Below are 23,292 nucleotides of genomic sequence, written 5' to 3'. Positions count from 1 at the left end.
TTTTATCCCGTGGTTCGACCAAGTAACACTTGCTTACTTCCATGTTGTGGCGTCCCAATGGACGAGGGTTGCACTCAACCCCTTTCAAGCGATCCAATGATCAACTTGAATACCATGGTTTTCTTCCTTATAGCCTTTTTCCCGTTTGCGAGGAATCTCCACAATTTGGAGTCTCTCGCCCTTACAATTGAGATCACAAAGAAGGCACAGAGTAAGGTTGGGAAGAGCAACACACACAAGACTCAAATCCGCAGCACAACCACGCACACAAGTCACAACTTGAGCTCGAAACACAACACATGGAGTTCGCAACTCAATTGGAGCTCAAATCACTAACACAGAGAATCAAAATGCATGGAGTTGGAGTATTGGAGTCTTAGGATGCTTAGTGAATGCTTAGGTGACTCCTCCATACGTCTAGGGGTCCCTTTTATAGCCCCAAGGCAGCTAGGAGCCGTTGGAGGCCAACTTGGAAGGCCAAACTTGCCTTCTGTCAGGTGGTGCACCGAACAGTCCGATGCGCCACCAGACAGCCACTGTTGCCTATCCGGTGGACAATTTCCTTCCAAATCGGGCACAGTCGACCATTGCAGCTCCGGACCCGTTGGTGCACCAGACATTGTCCGGTGCACACCGGATAGTCCGGTGCCCCCTTCCGACCGTTGGAGCTGCCACGCGTCGCCCGCAGATTTCGTGGCCGACCGTTGGCTCACCGGACAGTCTAGTGAATTATAGCCACGCCGCCTTTTCCGTTTCCCGAGAGCGATGAGTTCGTCGCGGATGACTCACTGGACAGTCCGGTGCACCACCGGACAGTCCGGTGAATTATAGCCGTACACCGTCATCAACTCCCGAGAGCGACCTTTTCACCGGAGACTAGCCTGGCGCACCGGACACTATCCGGTGCACCACCGGATAGTCCGGTGTGCCAGTCCGAGCTGAAGTTTGGCTGCTCACAGCCAAGTCTTTTGCAATCCGATTCCTCTCTTTTCAGCACTGTTTCTAGCACTTATACAAACAATGTTAGTTCGCAAAAACAATGTACTAAGTCTAGAAACGTACCTTTTACTTTGATTTGCACCTTTCACACATTTAGCACATTAGTACTCAAATAATCTCTAGAAACGTACCTTTTACTTTGATTTGCACCTTTCACACATTTAGCACATTAGTACTCAAATAATGTGTTGGGCATCTAATCACCAAAATACTTATAGAAATTGACCAAAGGCACATTTCTCTTTCAGTAAGGGCGGTATGGGAGTTGTCGGTATAGGGAGGTTCTCGGGTTGATCTTGCTGAGATGGTTTTTCAGATGGTATATTGCTATATCGCTCTCCTCGGAAACCGTAGCGGGTTTTTTGAAGCTAGTGGAACTTTGTAAAGGCCTTGTAGTGTTACCCTGCCTCGCCTCCTCGGTAGAGGTGTATGGGGCCCGTACAATCCCGTGGCAGATGGGTAACATGACTTGTGGGTAAAGATGTGCAACCTCTGCAGAGTGTAAAACTGGTATATCGGACGTGCTCACGGTCATGAGCGGCTGGGACCCTTGCATGAGTAACTTATGCAATTAAACTTAATTGGTCATTTGCATTGCATTGTGGTTTTATATTTAATTATGATCCCTCATTTATTTTGGTTGATATTTACTTATACTTAGTAACTGCTAATAAAACTTGACCAACTTATTAAAAGCATTGATTTGCCTTAACTATTATTTGTTGATCAGCCTCACACTATACATGAGCCCCCCCCGCTTTTGGTGAGCTCATACACATTATTCCCCACACTTTCTGAGCGATGAACTTTTGTGAGCTCATTCTTGCTATAAAACTTTCCCCCCACATAGGTGAAGAGCAGGTAGCCCAGGAGGAGGACTATTACGAGGATTTGACGAGGTCTAGGAGTCGTCTCCCAATCGAGTTAATGGCACCAAGAAAATAATATTAGTTCACTTTATTTGTTATCATTTATTTTTGTAAGACACTTCCGCCTTGTAATAAAGTTTGTGATATTTATCTCTATACACTTGGTCATTATATGTGTTCTTCTTTGGTGCACGTATAAGACGCACCAGGGTTTACCCCTTAAATCCGAGTGTGATATCCTGTCATACAAAGGCACTCGTCAAATAAGTCTTTGTCGTATAACACTTGGTAAAGCCGTTGCCGAGTGTTATTGATTCACCAACGATCGTTCACCGAGTCCTCTTTGTCGAGTGCTATACTCGACAAAGCCATTGCCGAAGGTTAAGAACTCTATTCCGATGGTGAATGTGGATATCTAGATCCTATGAGAAAGAAGTCGAGCATGGCTTTAAAAGCACATACCTTAGGGTCGAGTTAGATCACACTGAGATCTGCAACTCAATGTTAAGTAAGTTGAAGCCAAGCTTTGTGAAGCCCAACACAACTCACCTGCTTGCACCCGTCGTCGTAGATGATGTGGCGGTAGATTAACACGACGTCGAGCTTTATACCTCGGTGTTAAGTCCTTTGACATCGAGCTTCGTGTCAATTCTTAAAAAATTATCGGAGTATTTTTTTTGAAAAAAACAAGTTTTCAAGGCTAAGTGCGTGTTTGGTATAGGCAAAATTTCAAAGAGAAGTTGACTAGAGCCTGCCAAACATCCCAACTTAAAAGTATAAATTTTTAGAATACATGTTTTGCTACTTCGAAAGCTCTAAAAGAACAATCTATATATATAATTTGGTGTTATTTACCCACCACTTGTTACGAGAAAGTAATCTATTATGGAGTAGGGCTGCTAAGTTATAAAATTTCCACTTGAAATGTCAAGGACAGCAGCTGTTGCAAATGCACCTCCTCAAAAAATATAAATTCTATAGATTTCACCATATAAGTATCTCTAGAAAAAATTAGTATGTATCCATTAGACCAATTACACCCTCTTTAATTTTGCTTTAGCTTCACCACTACACATACGTACGTACATATGTATACAAAGTAGCTTTCAGATCCTAATCATGCAGCATGAGAAGAGAGAGAAAAGAAAATCCGAAAGAAACGACGGTGAGGAGTGATGAGTGTAGTGTAGGAAGGCACCAAGGGAAAAGAGCGGTGGCCTGCTTCTTTTGTCGTTTGGGGCGTCGTCATTCCCATCTCACGCTATCACACCCGGCCTTCGTTGGTGCGCAAACGACGACGACGACGACGTGCCCAGTGCGCGGCCGGCCGGGGATTCATATCGAATCGGATCGGAGGGGAAGCAGGAGCCCGCAGGGGGCGGCTAGCGCTGGTGCGTGCTTCCTCCATTATATTATCATTGCGCCTCGTCCTCCCCAATCCTCATTGCCCATCACATTCCATCGACCAGTCTCAATTCAAGGAGCTGAGGACGACCTGTCCGTCCGGAGCTGATCGAGAAACGGAGGGGCGGTTCCAGTTTCAGTCCAGCTAGCTAGCTAGCTAGAAGATCCCATTCGCTGACAGATGGGTTCCTACATCCAAGGTATATTCTGCAGGCAGATAATTTCAGTTCCATTCTTCGATTCTTGTGTGTGTGTTTTTTTCCTTACATCGTCCCTTCTCCTGAATACTGCATGGCGGTATCCTCAACTGATCTTCTTCTTCTTCCGAGCATGCATGCAGGAGATGATGAGGTCCCTGTGTACGAGTCGGGCGCCGAGGTGAGTCGCCGTACTACGTCGCCCGCATCCATGACCCATCTCCTCTGCTCATCAATCTGATCGACATTTTGCAGGTGCTTGCGAAGGTGCAAGAGAAATGGGCGGCGGCGGCGGCATCGCGGCCTCCTCCCTACCCGGCCATGTACTCGAGCGTGTTCGGCGGCATCATCCTGGACCCGGCCATGATGGTTCTCCCCATCGACGACCACATGGTCCACCGGGGCCACGGCGTGTTCGACACGGCCATGATCCTGGACGGCGCCCTGTACGAGCTGGACGCGCACCTGGACCGCTTCCTCCGGTCGGCCGCGGCGGCGCGCGTGGGCACGGCCCCGTTCCCGCGCGAGGCGCTGCGGCGCATCCTGATCCAGATGACCGCCGCCTCGGGCTGCCGCATGGGCTCCATCCGCTACTGGCTCAGCTCCGGGCCCGGCGACTTCCTGCTGTCCTCCAGGGGCTGCCCGTCGCCGGCGTTCTACGGCGTGGTGATCGCGTCGGAGTACGAGCAGTGCGGGGTGGACGGCACCGGGGTGCGCGCGGTCACGGCCACGGTGCCCATGAAGCCGCCGCAGTTCGCGACCGTGAAGAACGTGAACTACCTTCCCAACGTGCTGTCCATCATGGACGCCGAGGACCGCGGCGCCTTCGCGTCCGTGTGGGTGGACGACCAAGGGTACGTGGCCGAGGGCCCCATGGTGAACGTGGCGTTCGTGACGCCCGAGCGGGAGCTCGTGCTCCCGGCCTTCGACAAGATCCTCAGCGGGTGCACGGCCAAGAGGATGCTCGCGCTGGCGCCTCGCCTCGTGGACGCCGGCCTGCTCGCGGGCGTCAGCACCAGGGACATCACAGCCGAGGACGCCAAGCGCAGCGCCGAGATGGCGTTCGTCGGCAGCGGCCTCCCCGTGCTGCCCGTCGTCGAGTGGGACGGCAAACCCATCGGAGACGGTACGTAGGGGTGGTTGATGGATGGAATTGAATTGAATCATATATATGAACAATAATTAATGGTCGTGATCTGATGCAGGGAAGGTTGGGAAGCTGATGCCGGCGCTGTCTGATCTGCTGTGGGAGGACATGAAGTCCGGTCCCGACAGGATCCCCGTTCCATACAAGCAGTAGCCTGAGCGAAGGCGAAGCCATGACATGTCTCTCTCTCTCTCTCTGTGTATGTGTTTGCAGTCGAATGGTGATTGCCTTGCCTGAATAAAAATAAACCTCTCTCTGTATATCTGAGCGAATCGTTTTGGAAATACGAGCAGATTCCATCCAACAGCATGTGACTGTTCAGGTTCAGCACAGCACAGCAGCAGTACTCCAACTGAAATTTCGGAATGAAAACAGGTCATTTCCAAAACGAAAACGAAATTGGCTGGCCCACGACATCGGGGCAATCCAGGCCCGGCCCAACTACTCATCGTCATCTTTATTCCACACTTCCACTCCCCATCCCCACATCCAAATTCCCAATCCCAACCCCAAGTCACACTCCACCTCCGCAACCAAACGCGCTAGGGTTTCCGCACCGCACCTCTAGTCCTCCACCCACCCCACCCCACTACCGGCGATGGCCACCGCGGCGGCACAGGGCGGTAGCGACAAGCCGGCGCTCCGGAAGCCCGTCTTCACCAAGGTCGACCAGCTCAAGCCGGGCACTAACGGGCACACCCTCACCGTCAAGGTCGTCAGCGCCACCCCCGTGCCGGGCCGCGCGCGCCCGGGCGCACCCGCCGCCGCCTCGTCCCGCGCGCCGCGCATCGCCGAGTGCCTCGTCGGAGACGAGACCGGCGTCATCGTATTCACCGCCCGCAACGACCAAGGTGTGTGTATGTTTGTCCTGCTCTCCCCCTCCCTCTATCTATCTCCTCTGCTGTGGATGACTAGATTTCATGATCTGCCACTGCTATCTGACGACGCTACGGAGGAAGATGAGAATATAAACAAGATTTTATTATGTTTACTTGTGATGACTATATATATAGATATATATAAGAAAAGCTGGGGAGATGACCTTGTCTTGTGAATTTATATCACGATTGTGTTTGGTTTGTGGATCCAGCTTATCCTCATCGTGAGTTCATTCCATGAATCTGGTAAAATCATCCCATTCTCATGGTTGTACTAATAATCATTAACTTGTGTGTGAGGAATTAGGGAGTGGGGAATCATTTCATTCTATTCCACACAAAAAAAAAATACTAAGCACTGCTTAGGGGGTCAAGTGACATCAATGCTTTCAAATGTGCCATTGTTACCTTGATTCCAGGTTTGCATATATTAGTAAAAGGACGAAATCATCTATTTGTGAACTGTATGACTGCACCCCAGAGTGTGTACTGTGCACGCTACATACACTATCAGCCTCTCATTCATCATTGGCTTGTTTTCATGGTTGCTATCATGTTCAACTAATTGTTCTGACTGTGATTTTTTCTTTTGGATAACTTTCAGTCCGTGTGATGTGCTATCCTCCTTTGCAGTTGATTTGCTGAAGCCCGATGCCACGGTGATCTTGCGCAATGCCAAAATCGACATGTTCAAAGGATCAATGAGGCTTGCAGTGGACAAATGGGGGCGGATTGAGGCTACAGAGCCAGCCAGCTTCACAGTGAAGGAAGACAACAACTTGTCCCTTGTAGAGTATGAATTGGTTAACGTGGCTGAATAACCGTCGAAGCGTTTCTGCCCCCCTTTCTTCTTTTTCACGCACGCCATAAGATGATAAGAAAACGAACAGCATCTCGAAGCTGAGTTTATTTGTTACGGTGGTCGATAAGGTCAAGGCTTCTGCTGTTACACCTTTGGATCCAATCCATTAAGATGAATTACCCTTGCATCTATTGTAATTGTGTGGTTATCCAAAAAGGGTGCATTTAATCATTACTATTTTTTTGACGGGGTATAACAATAAGCCAGCAAATGTTGCTGGGCCGCTGTGGCGAGCCGTCCTTCCCCATGGCGGCGAGCTTCTTCATGATCAGCTCGTGGAGCCCTTCCACCCGCCAGGCGAACGTGGTGGTGTGCAGACTCCTACCAGCTTCATGTTCGGTGCCATCACCGGCATCCTCGCCGGTCATCGTCATGCGCGACTTCAAGTCGCCCTACCTGTGTCCATATTCGCCATATATATAGACGTGCCTGCCTGGCCTCAGTCATCTTCTGTTCATAAGCAAGCAGCAAACCTGCTCTCAGTTGTGGTGGCGTCTTCAAAGTCGAGCCGCCACAACTACCTGAATGAACAGCATGCGCAAGCACCTCCTAGCGGCTGCAAAGAACTTCATTGTAGCGTTGCTACTCTTGTTTCAATGTAAATTAACATCTGATGAGAATTGTCCAATAATTAGAATGGTTGTATTAGTAATCACACTCCCATGTTTCCAGGATAAATTGGATTGAGATCAAAAGCGAATGCCTGCATGAGTCTCGATCACCAGGCTACGCTGAAGAATCACACCAAACAAAACAAGTGTCACATAGTTATCATTACATAACCGTTTTAGTCAATGAAAAAACATTAAAAAAAGGGGGGGGGGGGGGTCAGAGCATCATTCGAAGATCTAGTTTATTAAGTCGTATCTCAGTTCACATGAACAAAAAGAAAAACACATCCCATTTTTTCTTTTTCCAATCAACTCTTCCTGTTTCCTCCAGGCACAGAAGAACTCGAAGCACAATTGATGTCCTGGTTCCTAAAGGGGAGCACCCACAGGGGGCGTTATACTCCGTCAGTTTCAGCTGTAGTACAAAAAAAAAGATTAATTCATCAAAGCTTCTCTAAGATTCTAGAAAACTTATGCAGTACCACCAACTTTAGCACATTCGATTTTTCAAAGCTAACTGCACTATTCACTAATATTCTAATAAAATAACTGATAAAACATAGAAAACAATTCAAGGACTCTTACATCAAAGGAAAGTGCTACGAAGTATTAAAAACATCTATAGAAAACATTTTTCTTCAAGACTGCTTTAGCATATAGTTCAATCCTTGCAGTATTTCTCACATCAATATTCCTTCATCTTACCAGTTAATTTGGAACATCTATAAAACCATTTTATTCAATTTTGTACTAGACCCAATTTTATAAATGATGTCAATGCATTCTTCAAAATGGATTTAGCCATCTGGGAGTCTTACACACTGTATTTAACAGCACATCTTCTGGTAATGCATACGGATACCATCCTTTCTTGGGGACACAACACTCTGAAAGGTCATTGGTAGATATGTTTGTGGGGCAACGGTTATCCTCCACCTATGCCTACTTTTGAAAACCAGGTATCCCGTTGAACAATTTTATTAATTGGTTGGGCTATTTCATATTCACAAGTCAGAATAGGGTTCGTAGTCATCTAAGGTTATTTGTGGTGTAAGATTCAACTCCATAGCAAATAGCAATTAAACGAAACTGTTGGAGGTATTCTAGTGGTCACCTTTCCCCGGCTGCTCTTCATCTAGTTTCATCAGATCCTACAGAAAGAAATGAAAAAGAAATATAGGAAATGACTCTCTTCCAAATAGACAAACTAGAAACAGGACTGGCGAACGATGCAATCATGGAATTACACACAATAACCGAAATGATGGAAGCACAAACGAAGCGGCATCAGCTATGCCAACCAGGTAATTACACATTTACACTGCGGAGCTTGCCAAAAGCAGAGCAGCCTCTGAGTCTGAATTTAAAGTGTCATTGTAGTAGATCGAAGTAACTGTTTTTTTTTACCTTGGGTGAGCCAGCCGAGGCCTTGGCCAGGAGCGGCGAGCATGGACGTCATGCGTGCACCGGCGGTGGCGGTGTGCAGAGGCAGAAGCGACTCCACGCAGAAGCTCGACTCGACGGGCGACCTGGGAGAGTAACAAGCGTATCACCACCGCGCCAGTCGTCCACAACTCTGTGTCTTGCTTACTACAGTATCAGGAAGCAGGCAGGCAGCAGAGTAGCGGCGGGCGGGGCCGTACCGGAGAAGGCGAGGAGGAGCAGCCAATGCGCGCCGAAGAGACGGACGCGTGGTAGCCGAGGATCTCGCGAGGGCGGGGGCGGCGCGAAGAAGGGAGGCCGACGAGCGGAGCAGCGACCTTACGGCGGCCATCGTGCGTGGTGGGGCGGCGGGGGAGATGGGGTTTTCCGGTCTACTTTGCTGCCGATGGCAACTCTGTAATTCTGAATATGGACTGGAGCGGGGAGTCGTCGGTCTGGGCTTTAGATGGGCCTCAAGGTGGCTGTTCGGCTCGGCCCAGTGTTATTACAGTCTCACGAGCCCACGACCAGATGGCGCTTTGATTTGATTGAGCCGTTGCTCGTTGGTTCCAGTTCCAGGCACAGGCAGTCAGGCCCTTCTTCGGCGGCGGGCGGCGAGGGTTTGGAGGAGGGCGGTGCGCAACGCAACACCCTAGCTCTGCGGCGGCGTATTCTCTTCAAGTGGCTCGCTGCCTTGCCGACCCCGCGAGCGCAATGAGGGTGAAAGTGATTTCGCGCCCCACCGACGAGTTCACGCGCTAGCGCAGTCAGGACCTGCAGGTAGGGGGACCCCCCTGATAAGATGCTCCTAGATTTTTAACCAATTCGGCAATTAGGCTATACCGTCCTGCCACTTCCATTGAGGGTGTAGAACCTCGCATTCTCTACAAATCAAGTTTCTGCATCGAGTGTCAGTTTGCTGTTGCAGCATAATAACCATACGTAAATTTGAAATCTTCAGCATGTACCATCAAATGTACACAGATGTGGTACATGATTGTGATCCTTGTAGTTTGTCGGATGCTACTTCCAGCACATTAGTTGACGCCTTTCAAATATGGCCCCATTGCATGTCAACCATTTAGGCTTCGAACTTTACTTTCCTCCACCACTGAAGTTCCCAGTGGCACTTGCTGGTCTCTACAGAAAGTATTCCGCAATTATGATCCAGCGCTTCGTAGTCAAGAGAAAGCTGTTGAATACACTCGGGCACTTATTGCTGCAAAGTTAGAGAAGGCATGCTACTTCTTCTTTACCTGCATTCATGTTTTGTTTATATTGGGACAATAATTCTTCTGCTCTCCTTGTGCAGATATTTGCTAAGCCATTTGTCAGGGCTATGAATGGCCATATTGATGACATATCATGCATGGCGAAAAACTCCAATCATTTGTTAGCAATATTTTCTGGTTCCACGGTGTTTGACACCAAAATGAGCCGGCGGACTGTCCGGCCCTGAGGCCGGACGGTCCGCGGTCCGGACGGTCCGCGCATGCGCAGAACAGATTAGGGTTCCGAGTTTTGTGCTATGGTTGTTAGCTAAAATCATGGGATAAGCTCGGAAATTAGTTTGTAAAGGGTCCAGCCCCCCTCCTCTATAAATAGAGAGGTATACGGCCGATTTATGATCATCAATCGAATCAATACAACTTCTATTTCGCATTTTATCTTAGGAGTAGTTCTAGTCTAGTTTAGGTTTAGCTATCCAATCCCCAAATTCTCCGCCTCTCCTCGACTCTACGTCGATTAGAGGAGTCTAGGTCGGCCGGCCCGAGCCTAGACACCACCTAGGATCTCTCCTCCCCGACGGGGTCCCTCCCGGGAGCGAGATCCAGGCGCCGCCGGCGATCTTCCGCCGCCCCTGCGCACGCGCGGACCGTCCGGCACCAGGGCGCGGACCGTCCGGACGTCAGGCAGGAAAACCTAGCCTCTGCGCCAGGTCGCGGACCGTCCGGCCCCAGGCCGCGGACCGTCCGCGCCTGACCAGAGAGCACCGCCGCTGGTTCTCTTGAGTAATTGGCGCCTCCAAAAAGGTGTCAACATACTTTTTGGCGACTCCGCTGGGGACAACACATATAGACCTATCAAATCGGCCCTCAATGGCCGGTTCAAAAGATAGCTCTGAGGTTTCCACCAGCAATATCTTCACACCGACTTGGGAAGCCTTGCCGGCTGAAGAACAGCTCCTGTTCGAGGAGCGCCAGGAGCAGCTGATCCAAGAAGCAAAGGCGAAGTTCCTGGCTGACTTCAAAGTGGACAGGAACAACAAAGTCGTTCGGCAACGGGCGACAGATCTGGCTTCGCTCCGACCTACTACGATTACCCCAAATGTAAGTAGCACCAACGAACTCCAATCTCTTAAAGCTTACATAGACGAACAGCGAGAACAGATGCAAAATATCATAGGGGTTATGCAAAACGATTGTAGGAGACTAGTACGTGCATTTGATAAATCTAGTATAGCAAATTTTCCTTCACACGAGGTTGAATTAGGAGATAATACATGTAATACATCGGTTAAAGGTTGTCACGACCAGTCACAACCCCCTTATGGGATGCCGATGGACACGTACCCTGAGCAAACGCAAATCGGCAGTAAACCAGCCGATCTACACATGTCTGGACCGTCCGCTCGCGAGCGCGGACCGTCCGGGTCAGCCACAGTCGGGCCCATTTTTAATGAGTTACCTAGACACGCACCCGAGCCACCACATAGGGCACCGAATTTAAACTATCCAGTCGGACGGTCCGCATACAACGACGGACGGTCCGCATATAATCACGGACGGTCCGGGTACGTATCCGGACAGTCCGCGCATGAGTCTTTTGAGGGGGATTATTACCTGAATCCTCGCCTGTCCCAGCAACACTTCCCATCACATTATGCAATGCACCAGCCCATTAATTCAGGATCCAGAGCCCAGGAAAGCTTTCCGGTCCCACCTAGAAGGCCGGAAAGAAACGATCAAACATATGAGCCATATAGGGCAAATAGAAATGCACCACGTAGCTCAAACCAATGGGGGGAACGACAACATACTAACATGCAACCAACCCCACCTATGTTTGACCAGAGAGCCGGTGGTCTTGCACCGGCTGCCATTGGTATAGTGAGGGAAGAAATAGCCGGGGCGTTCCGAGATAAGCTCAGAGTAAGCATGATCCCTGGGGGGCAATCATATCGGAAGCCTTATGACAGCCGATTTGATCACCACCCATACCCACAGGGAACCAGGATACCCGAGTTTGCAAAGTTTTCGGGTGACCAAGGAAAGAGCACGCGTGAGCACATAGGCCAGTTCCTAGCACAATTAGGAGAATTGGCCGACACCGAAGCATTCCGTGTGCGTTTATTTTCATTATCCTTAACAGGGACTGCATTCACATGGTATGCCACGCTCCCTCCTAATTCCATTTTGTCATGGGGAGACTTAGAGCAAAAATTTCATGAACATTTCTTCTCTGGTGATTATGAGCTAGATTTAGTAGACTTAGTGACCCTACGACAAGAAAAGGATGAATCGGTTAGTGATTATATCCGGAGATTCCAGGATACGAGAAACCGATGCTTTCAAATTCATTTAACAGATAAACAACTGGCGGGAATAGCCTTTGATGGATTGCGTTATTATTTAAAAGAGAGATTAGAAGGCATCCAGTTCTTTACTCTAGCACAATTACATCAGAGAGCTTCGGCTTGTGAAAGCCGAAGCAAAGAACTAGTCAGAACGGTTCATCATAATGTCCCTATAGTAGAACACAATCAAAGTAGTTCAGACGATGAACCAAAGAAAGTTTACACTGCCGAAATAGTTTGGCCCGAGCAGGCCAAATCTTCGGCTTGCTACTCCTTGCAGTCAGTTCAGAAGGAACGACAGGAGGAGGTTAAGTTTACATTTAATGTCGGCAAATGTGATAAGATATTCGATGAATTACTAAAAAATGGTAACATTAAAATTGATTATATCGTTCCACCTGCCGACGAACTAAAGCGTCGCGCATACTGCAAGTGGCACAACTCATTTTCCCATGCCACTAATGATTGTAATGTGTTCCGACGACAAATTCAATCGGCCATTAATGAGGGACGATTGAAATTTCAGGAGGACACGGAGCCCTTCCCAATGAATGTGATCGACTTTAATGGCAAAAAGGTCCTAATTCGGCCCAACACAGCCGATAAGGGCAAAGACAAAGAAGTCATCATCGGCAACGCACGGGAGGCCGATGGAAACAACAAAATTTCTTGCAGGAAAGTGATGGCCGAGAAGACTCCTGATGGAGGGGAGACACTGAAGGTAACTGTTTGACACCAAAATGAGCCGGCGGACTGTCCGGCCCTGAGGCCGGACGGTCCGCGGTCATCACAAACTCCAGCGCTGGGGGCAAGCACAGACAAGGAGATATGCGCGAGAACCCATACTACGCATCGCGGACGGTCCGGTGTCCAGGCGCGGACGGTCCGTAACATCACCGGACGGTCCGGAGCGTTCCAGCGGACGGTCCGGCAACGCCGAAGAGCCGCGGCGACCACGTACCTTCAAACCACGACGACCAAAAATAGGTACGTGAAAAACTAACACGTTCAAGGCAACTGGTCGGTTGGTAAAATCTAGCCCGACCTTTGATCAATTATTGTCTAAATATGTGAAAAAGAAGGCTGGCCCCAGCGACCGGCCACCAAAGGGACCTCGCTTACCCACCCAGGTGCGACGGCAGGTTAGGCCGATTGGACCACCACACCAATCGGAAAGGACGAGAGGTCATAATGTTCAATTAAGACCTAACATACCTGCATGGACACCTCCACCACCATATCCATCTATGCCATATTCATACACATACATACCTCCACCATACGTCCCAAATCAAATGTGGGGCATGCCACCATACCTATTTGGGATGCCACAGTACCCCGCTTGGGGGGCACCCCAAACATCTGTATTCAATAGGTTGACACCTCCAGTACAAGACCGATTGAGAGCCCCTCAATCTGGTCCACGAGCACAGGCCCAGCAAGATTGCCGAACAATTCGGCCCCAAAGGCTGACTAATCCGGCAGGGGGCATACAACTACAACCTCCAACAGTACGAAAAGGGAGACGTCATTAAAATAGGAACGACAGATGTCGTCGTACAACAAAATAACGAAGGGCCGATGATTTTTGGTGAATCGGCCAACACAAACAAAAAAGAAAGTACGACTGTCAATAAAATAGCCGATCCAAAATACTCCATGCCCCGATGGTGCCCATCGGGATTGACACGATCGCAAAAGCGAAAATTACAACGCCTTAGAGCAAAGGAGAATCAGGAGAAGGAGGCGGAAAAAATATTCAATGACACACATCCGCAGTATCCGCCACCACAAAAGAGATGGAGACCAAAGGTCGTTGAGGAAAATCAAACGGCCATAAAGACAGAAAATAAAACAGCAACTGTGCAGCTCTTTGCAGGTATAGCAGACAGTCCGGCTATAAAGACCAGACCAATCATACAGGACGCGGACCATCCGACCCCTGAGGCCGAACCATCCGCACTACACCAAGACACCACCAACGATGTACCGACACCCATGGAGGAAGATGACCTACAAGGGGAAGACCTGGTCGACTACGAAGCTACGCCAGAACACTTGGAAAATTAGAAAAAGTAAGGTGACGGATTGGTCAGGATCGCTATGATGCTCGACGGTGTTGGGACTGACAGTTCGATCAAAGCTAAAAGAGTCACGTCCATTGAGTCAACCATCGGGACTAAGGCCACTACGTATCATCCTAGCAAGTGTCAAGATGCCTAAGAAAACTGATGTGATCACATCGAGTTAGTTGCTTTTGGTTCGCTCAGCTCCACCAAAAGGCAGGGGGGCATATGTTTGACACCAAAATGAGCCGGCGGACTGTCCGGCCCTGAGGCCGGACGGTCCGCGGTCCGGACGGTCCGCGCCTGTGGGCCGGACGGTCCGCGCATGCGCAGAACAGATTAGGGTTCCGAGTTTTGTGCTATGGTTGTTAGCTAAAATCATGGGATAAGCTCGGAAATTAGTTTGTAAAGGGTCCAGCCCCCCTCCTCTATAAATAGAGAGGTATACGGCCGATTTATGATCATCAATCGAATCAATACAACTTCTATTTCGCATTTTATCTTAGGAGTAGTTCTAGTCTAGTTTAGGTTTAGCTATCCAATCCCCAAATTCTCCGCCTCTCCTCGACTCTACGTCGATTAGAGGAGTCTAGGTCGGCCGGCCCGAGCCTAGACACCACCTAGGATCTCTCCTCCCCGACGGGGTCCCTCCCGGGAGCGAGATCCAGGCGCCGCCGGCGATCTTCCGCCGCCCCTGCACACGCGCGGACCGTCCGGCACCAGGGCGCGGACCGTCCGGACGTCAGGCAGGAAAACCTAGCCCCTGCGCCAGGTCGCGGACCGTCCGGCCCCAGGCCGCGGACCGTCCGCGCCTGACCAGAGAGCACCGCCGCTGGTTCTCTTGAGTAATTGGCGCCTCCAAAAAGGTGTCAACACACGGATGGAGGTACTTACCTACTTCTCGAAAATCTTTTATCTTGCTGATTGTGTTTCCACAATACTACTCGCTTCTCGAGTGGATTGAATCAATCAATTACTTTTATCGTACAAGTACACACTAGAGACTATGGTGTTGTCACTTTTAGTAGCAGGGTGCTAAAGAGAGATTGTATTCCTGAGTTCATTCATTTCCGTCTCTGTAACTGGCTATCTGCTTCAAGTGAACTCTTGACATTCTTTTCCTGCATAGACAGCCTTCCAGTCTTCATCTTTCTAATTATGCATTAGTTCAATGACATGTTTAGCATGAACGAAACACTATTTGGATGTGCTTGGAAAATAAATTTTACTTTATTATTACGAGTCTGCACAATGGGGTCTAGGATGCAGTCTATGGTAATTGGCTAATTGCCTTCTGCACCTAACTGCTAGTTAGTGGTCTGGAACTTGTTTAGCATACAGTAGGTAACTTTTCAGTTCAATTCCACACACACAAACAAATATATTATGTTGGTCCGAGTGACCAACAGAGTTACAGAAAAGCAATTCCATATTGGTGGGTTATGTCTCATTATTATATCTAGTTAACAGGTAACCCACCGCTTTTCCTAAATTATAGTTTGGTTGTGAAGGCTGTTGAATACCTCAGGAGTCTTCTGTCATATACTTACAAATAGGACTCCATGTAGTTTCAGTAGTGCTTCTTGTAGCCATTATATGTAAATTTGCAACCTGGTTTTTATTAAACCACTCCTTAAGTTTTAGGGGTGCTGATCACCAGTGGGATGGTAATCTTTTTGCAACTGTTGGTGCTCAAGTTGATATATGGGATCCTGACAGGTATTTATGATTCATTTCTAGCAATTCCAATTTTGTTTCTATGTGTTACCAGCATCCACACTCATTTTATCTGCACAGGTCGGAGCCAGTAAATAGCTTCGAGTGGGGTAAACATACGGTTCTCTCTGTTCTATTTGATCCTGGGGATTGTAATATTTTGATTAAATCAGGTAGGTAAATTTGCTATTTTATCTGCAAATTTTGATATGTTTCTGTTTTGTTATGGTTTTATTAAGCCAGTGCACCACACAATAACTTAAATGAATGGAATGTACATTTTTCTCATTCTTGGTAACCTTGATGTGTTTCATGTTGTCATTGTTATCATAGTTGTGAAGGACCCTGTGAGAAACTGTCAGTTTCTTTCTTACCCCCTCCTCCAGAGGTCAATCACTCTGGTTGACTTGACCTCATTTTACAGTCATGTAGTTGTATCAACAAGAGGATTATATATCTTTGTTTCTTATTTGTTGGGACGACCTTTCAAATTGCTCATTTATGATCAAGCTAGTTTGGCTCCTCCCTCGAATTTGCAGATACTTGATCTTTTGGACACTGATGTGGTCTACCAAAAATAGCTTTGAGCAATGAATATCTCAACAATTTTTGGCTGCTTTGATAGTACTTCTCAAGACAAATCTATGCAAATATGTTCACCAAGTTTCTGAATTAAATACTTTATGATTTATTTGTAATCAAAATTTTTACAGTTTTGACTTTTGACTCAAACCTTGTCCAAAGTGTCAAATCAATTATTTGCAAACCGGAGGAAGTACATGAGTTCTAAACTGTCTTCACTGTGGCAGTCACCTCACTGTTAGGGAGCAAATTGTTGGCTTGGCTGTGGCCACTATAAAATTACTTAACAATATTTTTATGTCAATCCTTGACATCATGTAACATCTCCAATAATTTGTCAATCCTGAAGACCAGGACTGGACATATGTAACATCTCCAATGAGGAGAATGCTCTAAGCATTGCTAACTTTTGTGGTCTCATATTCCCAGTGATCGGAGTCTAACACTCTATGACGACCTGCCCATGTCATCACCAGCTAGAAAGCTAATAATGAAGGTCAGTTGATTCTCATATTTGGAATCCTGATAAATGTACATTTTCTCTAGCTTCTGTTTTTTACCTACTGAATTGACAGTGATGTATGCTTTGACTATGCAGACAAGCTAAGGTGCAATTCAGTATGCTGGAACCCCAGAGAGCCCATGAACTTCACTGCTGTAAGATTCATATATGGGATCCTGACAGGAAAGGAATGCGCAACATGCATGTAGCTAGCTAGCAGCTCACATACTAGGCAGGCATGCATGTGCCTATTATTATTGTTGTTGTTCATATAACTAGTAATACAATACAATCCGATGTGTCGTTTGCACAGGCGTACGTACATTACTTGTCTCAGCAGCAAGCAGCAGCAATAGGTAGCATACAAGAGAAACCCTCAAATAGCTAGCTAGCAGATCTGTGTCAAGCTCCATCTCAATCGCTATTAGCCAGCTTAATAATAAGGGCAAAAAAAGAAGAAGAAAAAAAAGGCATGCATATGCTACTACACTCTAGCGGCTAGCTAGCTAGCAGCAATCTACTATACTACTAGACATCCGTCTATTGTACATGCATGTATTGTCGACGAGATAGTATGTCATCCGGTGGCGCCGGTGGTGGTGGCAGCCGCCGGTGGGATTTTTGGTACGCCTTGCTTGTGCAGCTCCGACATGACGCTGTCGAGCGACGGCGGCTTGAGCCCCAGTGGAAGCGGCAGCCATGGCTTCACTAAAACATCTCCGATGGCTGCGTCGATGCTCTCCTTGGACTGCATTGTTTTGCACATTTGGATTATATATATATTTATATATATATATATATATTCAGTACACACAATAATGCGTGCATTTATATATATAGCTAGATTATTAATTACCGGGTGCGCTTGGAGCTCCAGATGCAGTTGAGCTAGCTTGGTGGTGCTTGGCGGCGGAGGTACCATCGCCGGTCTGCTGTAGATGGGGTGAGGCACCGGAAACCTCGGCAGCGGCACGCATGGCGTCCCTTGCGTCACGGCGGCTGCCTGTGGGCCCCATTTCCTGGCAGCCTGCATGGGGCGGGAGGCGGAAGACAAGTCAATGAATGAATCACAGTAGGTAGTAAGCAATTACAACGACGACACAGTGTAGCTAGCTAGCTAGTAGAGCCAAACGAAGCAAGCTGCCAAAAAAAAATTAGAAAAAAGCGAGAGTGGATGGATCACATGCACGCACTATGCATGCATGCCTGCGAGGTCCAGCAGGGGACGGAGGAGCACTCACGCTGTACTGCTGGTGCCAGAACGCCGGGTCCACCGGCGTCGGGTGCGCCCACGGCGCCAGGTGCCGGGGCGGCGCCAGGTGACGCGGCCACACGGGCAGCATGGGAGTCGCCGCTGCTGCTTCAGCCGCGGCGGCGTGCGGCGGCGGGTGGCCCCACACGTGCAGCGGGCGGCAGAAGCGCGGCGGCGGGAACCCGATGGTCGTCGGCACCACCCACGGCGGCCTGGCGGCGTCCGTCGTCGTCGTCGTCCTTGGAGCTGGCGGCGCGTACATGTGGCGCTTCTGCGCCCAGGTGGCGGCCTCCGCCTCCCGCGCCATCAGGTGCTTTCTGTGCGACCGGTACTTCTGCAAGCAAATGATTTAGCAGTTATTATTGTTGTGCATCATCAATGCATGCCACATGACGAGGTTTCTAGCTAACTAGCTAGCTTGTGGTAATAATTTCCTTTGAATTCATTCATCACAAACTAAAGAAAGTCTCGGCAGCTGGTGATCCACAGGCATGCAGTGCAGTGCAGTGCAGAGGCGCCCCACAAGCAAAGCAAAGCAAGCAAGCAGCTAGTAGTGGCCGTAGTATGTAATGTATGTACCACCTCTCTTTGCAAATTAAAAGGGATCGGAAGGAATATCTGCAGTCCAATCCAGTCCAAGAACAAGAAGCTACATGCAACATCGGGATGCATGCCTGCCTGCCCCCGGCCCCCATTGACAATTTGCTTTGCTTTCTTGCATCGATCTCTAGCTGCCTGCCTGCTGCTGGCCTCCTGCCTCTTTGCTCCTGCGTCTGCGTGCTGCTAACATAATGCATGCATGCATGCCACCACTTGTACAGTTGTACGTTTGTTTTTCAAATTAGTTAATATGCATGCTTTCACTTTTACCACACCTCAGAATCGATCAGATCATGCTGGTGCTTGTACAGTAGTACAGATTTGTCTTTGTCGTTGGCAGCGCGCGGTAAAAGTAAATATGCATGCATGCTTGCTTGGGTTGTACGTTGTTCACATGTCCAATAGTTACATATATATATATACATATATGTTGGCATTCGCAAGAACTAACTAATTAACAAGCTAGGAAGATTCACATGCTATGCATACGTACCTGGAGGTGGCTGGCAATGTTGTGCCTTGTGAGGCAGTCCGTGCCCATGATCTCCAGGATCCTGGACGGCACGGCCTTGTCGATGCCCAGCTGCTCCACCGCCTGCACGAACCGCCGGTGCAGCTCCGGCGTCCAGTCCACCTGGTAATTAACAATAATAATGCATAAATTAATGCACATGTGTCGTCGTCATCATCAGATACATATATAGATGGATGCTTGCATGGAGCTAAATTAAGCTAGCAGATCGACCAATGCATTGCATGTAAATTCTATATATTACTGAAATAAGCAACTTTTAACTAACTAAAATACAGGCAATATGCATGTTAGATTGCTAGCCACAGTGTACAGTACTATACTCAAATAAGGTGGTCTGTGGAGGTTAACAAGAAGAAGACCTTATTACGTAGGTCTACAAAATTTCCAAACCCCTGCCTCACTCATACATAGTGACACCGTAGTCTATGTGAGAATGACCGCGACCAGGTCTTAAACCTGTGCTTTGGCGTGGGACAGACGAGTGGATTTTTTTACCCACCGCCTAAAAATTTACTCACACGAGGAGTAGAACCAAGGACATGAGGAGTGCTACTCACACCAACAAAACCATATATATAGATGAGCAGCAGGCAGGTATGCAGTCCGGCGTGTAAATGTAAACGATAAAAAGTAGATTTTGTCGTCCTGGCTGCATAATGCATGCCGCATGTGGCAGCTAGCTAGCTAGCTGCAGGACAAGATGGACTCTGTGCGACTTGTACCGTGTCTGACTAGCAGGAAATAAAGAGAGGAGAGGGGTGATGAGCTAGAACACTGTCACTGGTGCTTGAGATCCCGTGACACTCTCTTTCTCTCTCTCTCTCTCTCTCTCTCTCTGCTTGTGCGTGTTTCATTTGATGGATGGATGGATGGGGGATGTGATGCTATCGACGATATGATCCTTTCCTCTTCATCCGTGCCCGACCAACCGGAAAAAGGGAGCCTATGTATGTAGTACACGGGGATTCTCATGGCTCTATTCATTGCCCTTCAATTGCCCTCCATGCACGACGACGATGATGGCTCCTCCCCCCGGCCCGGCCGTCAGATCTGATAGATTTATTTGTCTAATCTTTCGAATTAGTTTCAAATAGCTAGCACATATAGATTTTTCTTAATTAATTTCTCTTCAGCATGCAAGAAAGGGAAATTAACTAGTAGCAAAACCACATATATAGATAGATATATAGATGTAGCATCCATCAGGCGATATGATGTGCATGCTAGCTCAACAGCTAGGGCAAGCAAGAGCAAGATAGCTAATTAAATATATAAGCGCTAGCAGCAGCAGTTAGTACCTTCACCTTGCGCTTGCCGCCGTTGGAGTTCTTGCCCGCCGACTTCTTCTTGCTGCTGTGGCCCTCTGCCGACGCCGACGACTTGTTGGCCCCGGACCCGGCAGGAGAAGAATCCTCCTCCTCCGTCGTCGTCGTCGTCGTCGTCGTCTGCAGCTTTCTTCTGGCGGCGGCTACTGCTACACCTTTGTCGTCACCACATGTTTGCTCCAACGACGACGACGGCTTCTCTTGTGCTACTGCCGCCGCCGGCTGGTCGTCGGCGCCGAATACTGCCACTGCCAGCAGGTCGTCCGCAGGAGGGGTGGACGAGAACTCGGCGAGGAGCTCCGTGGTGTCTACCTCCAGGTCGGGGAGGATGTCCCCGTCAGCGTCGAAGAAGGGCACGTCGCAGCTGAAGTCGATGTAGTCCAGGAGGTTGTCGTCCACCATGGCGAAGCAGTCGCCGGACGTCGGGAACACCACATGGTGGTCGCCGACGAAGCCGCCGCCGCCGCCGCAGTGCTGCTCCGCCTTGCTGCCGCTGCTAGTAGGGCCGCGCAGCGTCGACACCTCAAGCATGGATAGGGCCGGGTGTGTATCGGTGGAGATCGAGATATATGTTCGATCGTATATATCAAGATTATTCTAGACTAATAAAGCAATAATAAGCACGTAGCTAGCTTGTATTATATTGTATAGTCTGCGGGCTTGATCTAGCTAGCTAGCTAGAGACTGGATAGACTGCTAGCAGCTTCGATCTAATCTGGGACGACGACGACATAGAATAGAAGAAGAGAAAGATGAGATGGATGAATCGATGATGGAGATGATGCTCGATCTCTGGCCGGCTAGCTGAACGAATTGAACAACGGATAAGAAGAAGAAGAAGGGAGGAACGACGTGAGCTCGCTTAATGAAGAGTGAGCTGAGCGAGAGAGGCCGAAGAGGGGAAAGGGGGGGAGGACTGGGGGAAGAAGAAGAGAAGATGAGAGCAATGGACTAGCTACAATGCAAGACGACTGCTAGCTAGCTAGTTTGGTGCGTGGTGATTGGAGTATTAGGGCCTCCGCTCTCTCGAGACGACAGGAGGACGCATGTCCACCACACATACATAAAAACCTCTCCTTCTCCTTCTCCTCTCTCTCTCTCTTCCCCCACTTGCTTTATAGCTCTAGCCGGGTCTCTCTTTCAGTTCACCCTCCCTCTCGTCTCGTGTCGTGTCGCTGTATACACACAAGCATTATTGCAGGCAGGCAGCATGGCTCCGCAGTGCTTATCTATGCATGTCTACCGTATCTCAGTCAGTGCACCCTCCTCAATTTCACCATTATTATTCCAGTAGTTCACATGCACCAGCCGCCACAAATAATAATTAAATACACGCATATATGTTTTTTGTATATTGTTCCGGAACCCCACTACGATATATAATCTACATGCGTCGTCGTCTCCATGCATGCATGTTATTTACAGTTACGGTGCCATACCACTCGGCCTATATCCACTGCCCCTCCGTTCTAAACTATAATAAGTTTTAGCTTTTTAGAATCTATAGATTTTGTTACGAAATAAAATAGACACAAAGATTTACATGCGAAAATTCCCTCCAATATGGAGGAGCAAACGACCACGAGGAAACAGATCAACTATCAACCGCAGAATACAAGTTACATGAAAGATCTATATTTATAGGCGTACATGAAAGCATATTTCAAGACATATTCCAAATATATAAAATAAATTAGAGTCATATTCCAACAGATTTTACTATTCATCTACTTATAATAAGTTATATAATAAAAACTATACAATAAAAAAAATACTAAAACACATTGTAATTTAGAACATGTAGGGTAGTGTTGGCTCCGATTTGGAGCCAAACATTAGGGATGTATCTCCTGGCGGTGCTCTCTGCGGGAGCGCGGACGGTCCGCGATCTCGCTGCATGAGCGGGTCTTCTCCGTGTCACACCGGACGGTCCGCACGCGGGGCTCAGAACTAATTGCAGATCGCCGAACTCCTGACATATTTCACACCCTTTCTAGTATTTAAAACAATCGATATCATATCAGGCTAATAAACCATAGACCACCTTAAGAGCCACTTCATCTTTAGAGCCGATTGATGAGTACCACAAATTCCTTCATTTACTTTGTCCATAGCTAATAAAGCATCGTTAGGGCCCAAGCAATTAAGCAAGCCATCACTAGAAGTTCAGCGATAAAGTTCATCATCGATTAAAACATACTTGAAATCTATCTGTCAAATGATCATGTCTGTCCTAACACCTGGATTATGCAGGTATACAATCAAAGACATTCTCCAATCAACTGCATCGGCCGCATTGTTAGCCGAATCAACTAAGGCGACATTTCTGATGCCGTCGAACAGTCCGGTGTCTTTGCTTGCACGGTCCGATGCTATCGCGAACGATCCGCGACCTAGACACTTGGACTAACTTTGATCATCGGTTTTTCAGAAATATGGAATTTTCCTCACCTTATCCAATAACCTGAAGCTTCATGTGCCAAGCCATTAGCTCTGTGATTCTTATCCCTAGATATATGTTGAACGTTAAATTCATCAAAAGATCGAATTATGTCCCAACAACAACCTAATCATTCAAAATACCATCTAAACATTGATACTCCCTCCCAAAAAAATCCTTCAGACAACTAGCTGAGAATCACCAAATACCTTTACATGTGTCACTCCCATATAGTTTAAAAGTTCTAAGCCGAACAAGAGAACTTCATGTTCGGTTTAATTGTTGGTGCAATGAGTTTTCAATCGACT

The 23,292-nt window shown here is 48.1% G+C and overlaps 4 protein-coding genes and 1 long non-coding RNA gene across 10 annotated transcripts; 3 read left to right on the top strand and 2 right to left on the bottom strand.

Moving 5' to 3' along the window:
* The first annotated feature begins 3,247 nt into the window (after positions 1–3,247).
* LOC100192017 (uncharacterized) lies at positions 3,248–4,875 on the top strand. Its single transcript, NM_001137441.2, has 4 exons — positions 3,248–3,472; positions 3,613–3,650; positions 3,725–4,595; positions 4,675–4,875. Exons 1-4 carry the CDS (start codon positions 3,454–3,456, stop codon positions 4,767–4,769), a joined length of 1,023 nt encoding a protein of 340 aa, NP_001130913.2. The 5' UTR covers positions 3,248–3,453; the 3' UTR covers positions 4,770–4,875.
* Positions 4,876–5,107: 232 nt separating this feature from the next.
* On the top strand, positions 5,108–6,512 carry LOC100280528 (OB-fold nucleic acid binding domain containing protein). The gene is made up of 2 exons (NM_001153447.1): positions 5,108–5,467; positions 6,128–6,512. Exons 1-2 carry the CDS (start codon positions 5,215–5,217, stop codon positions 6,313–6,315), a joined length of 441 nt encoding a protein of 146 aa, NP_001146919.1. The 5' UTR covers positions 5,108–5,214; the 3' UTR covers positions 6,316–6,512.
* A 527-nt stretch (positions 6,513–7,039) lies between these two features.
* LOC107198085 (Protein NUCLEAR FUSION DEFECTIVE 6 chloroplastic/mitochondrial) lies at positions 7,040–8,815 on the bottom strand. Of its 2 annotated transcripts, none has more exons than XM_035966080.1 (3): positions 8,611–8,815; positions 8,375–8,496; positions 7,040–7,336 (listed from the first exon to the last, which is right to left on the bottom strand). In XM_035966080.1, exons 1-3 carry the CDS (start codon positions 8,739–8,741, stop codon positions 7,230–7,232), a joined length of 360 nt encoding a protein of 119 aa, XP_035821973.1. In that variant the 5' UTR covers positions 8,742–8,815; the 3' UTR covers positions 7,040–7,229. The 2 variants fall into 2 exon arrangements, with proteins under 2 accessions (XP_035821973.1, NP_001307220.1); NM_001320291.1 differs by having other exon boundaries at positions 7,276–7,382; positions 8,611–8,783.
* Positions 8,816–8,890: 75 nt separating this feature from the next.
* On the top strand, positions 8,891–17,319 carry LOC103649532 (uncharacterized). Of its 4 annotated transcripts, none has more exons than XR_002268517.2 (5): positions 8,891–9,169; positions 15,677–15,751; positions 15,830–15,921; positions 16,760–16,826; positions 16,929–17,319. It is a non-coding gene; the product is annotated as an uncharacterized lncRNA (long non-coding RNA). The 4 variants fall into 4 exon arrangements; XR_002268516.2 differs by having other exon boundaries at positions 15,671–15,751; XR_004857039.1 differs by having other exon boundaries at positions 9,702–15,751; positions 16,929–17,296.
* On the bottom strand, positions 17,015–21,743 carry LOC542493 (golden plant 2). Of its 2 annotated transcripts, none has more exons than XM_008675216.3 (5): positions 20,524–21,743; positions 19,178–19,318; positions 18,074–18,418; positions 17,689–17,859; positions 17,015–17,580 (listed from the first exon to the last, which is right to left on the bottom strand). In XM_008675216.3, the coding sequence occupies exons 1-5, from the start codon at positions 21,073–21,075 to the stop codon at positions 17,410–17,412; spliced, it is 1,380 nt and encodes a 459-aa protein (XP_008673438.1). In that variant the 5' UTR covers positions 21,076–21,743; the 3' UTR covers positions 17,015–17,409. The 2 variants fall into 2 exon arrangements, with proteins under 2 accessions (XP_008673438.1, NP_001105513.1); NM_001112043.1 differs by having other exon boundaries at positions 20,518–21,486.
* Positions 21,744–23,292: the final 1,549 nt, after the last annotated feature.

The sequence above is a fragment of the Zea mays genome, chromosome 3 (genome assembly GCF_902167145.1).
Source record: "Zea mays cultivar B73 chromosome 3, Zm-B73-REFERENCE-NAM-5.0, whole genome shotgun sequence".
NCBI lineage: Eukaryota > Viridiplantae > Streptophyta > Magnoliopsida > Poales > Poaceae > Zea > Zea mays.
The sequence above is the reverse complement of the archived record's forward strand: the minus strand, read 5'-3'. Positions and strand labels throughout refer to the sequence as shown.

Bases quoted from the DNA above. Each gene is read 5' to 3' on its own strand.
- LOC100192017 (NM_001137441.2), top strand. The intron at 3,651-3,724 runs GTGAGTCGCCGT...GACATTTTGCAG, and splicing joins TGTACGAGTCGGGCGCCGAG to GTGCTTGCGAAGGTGCAAGA. The intron at 4,596-4,674 runs GTACGTAGGGGT...GATCTGATGCAG, and splicing joins CGGCAAACCCATCGGAGACG to GGAAGGTTGGGAAGCTGATG.
- LOC100280528 (NM_001153447.1), top strand. From the start codon at position 5,215: ATGGCCACCGCGGCGGCACAGGGCGGTAGCGACAAGCCGGCGCTCCGG. The intron at 5,468-6,127 runs GTGTGTGTATGT...CCTCCTTTGCAG, and splicing joins CACCGCCCGCAACGACCAAG to TTGATTTGCTGAAGCCCGAT.
- LOC107198085 (XM_035966080.1), bottom strand. From the start codon at position 8,741: ATGGCCGCCGTAAGGTCGCTGCTCCGCTCGTCGGCCTCCCTTCTTCGC. The intron at 8,497-8,610 runs GTACGGCCCCGC...TTACTCTCCCAG, and splicing joins GCTCCTCCTCGCCTTCTCCG to GTCGCCCGTCGAGTCGAGCT. The intron at 7,337-8,374 runs GTAAAAAAAAAC...GCTCCCCTTTAG, and splicing joins CCTCGGCTGGCTCACCCAAG to GAACCAGGACATCAATTGTG.
- LOC542493 (NM_001112043.1), bottom strand. From the start codon at position 21,075: ATGCTTGAGGTGTCGACGCTGCGCGGCCCTACTAGCAGCGGCAGCAAG. The intron at 18,419-19,177 runs GTACGTATGCAT...ATTTGCTTGCAG, and splicing joins ACATTGCCAGCCACCTCCAG to AAGTACCGGTCGCACAGAAA. The intron at 17,860-18,073 runs GTGAGTGCTCCT...CGCCCCATGCAG, and splicing joins TCTGGCACCAGCAGTACAGC to GCTGCCAGGAAATGGGGCCC.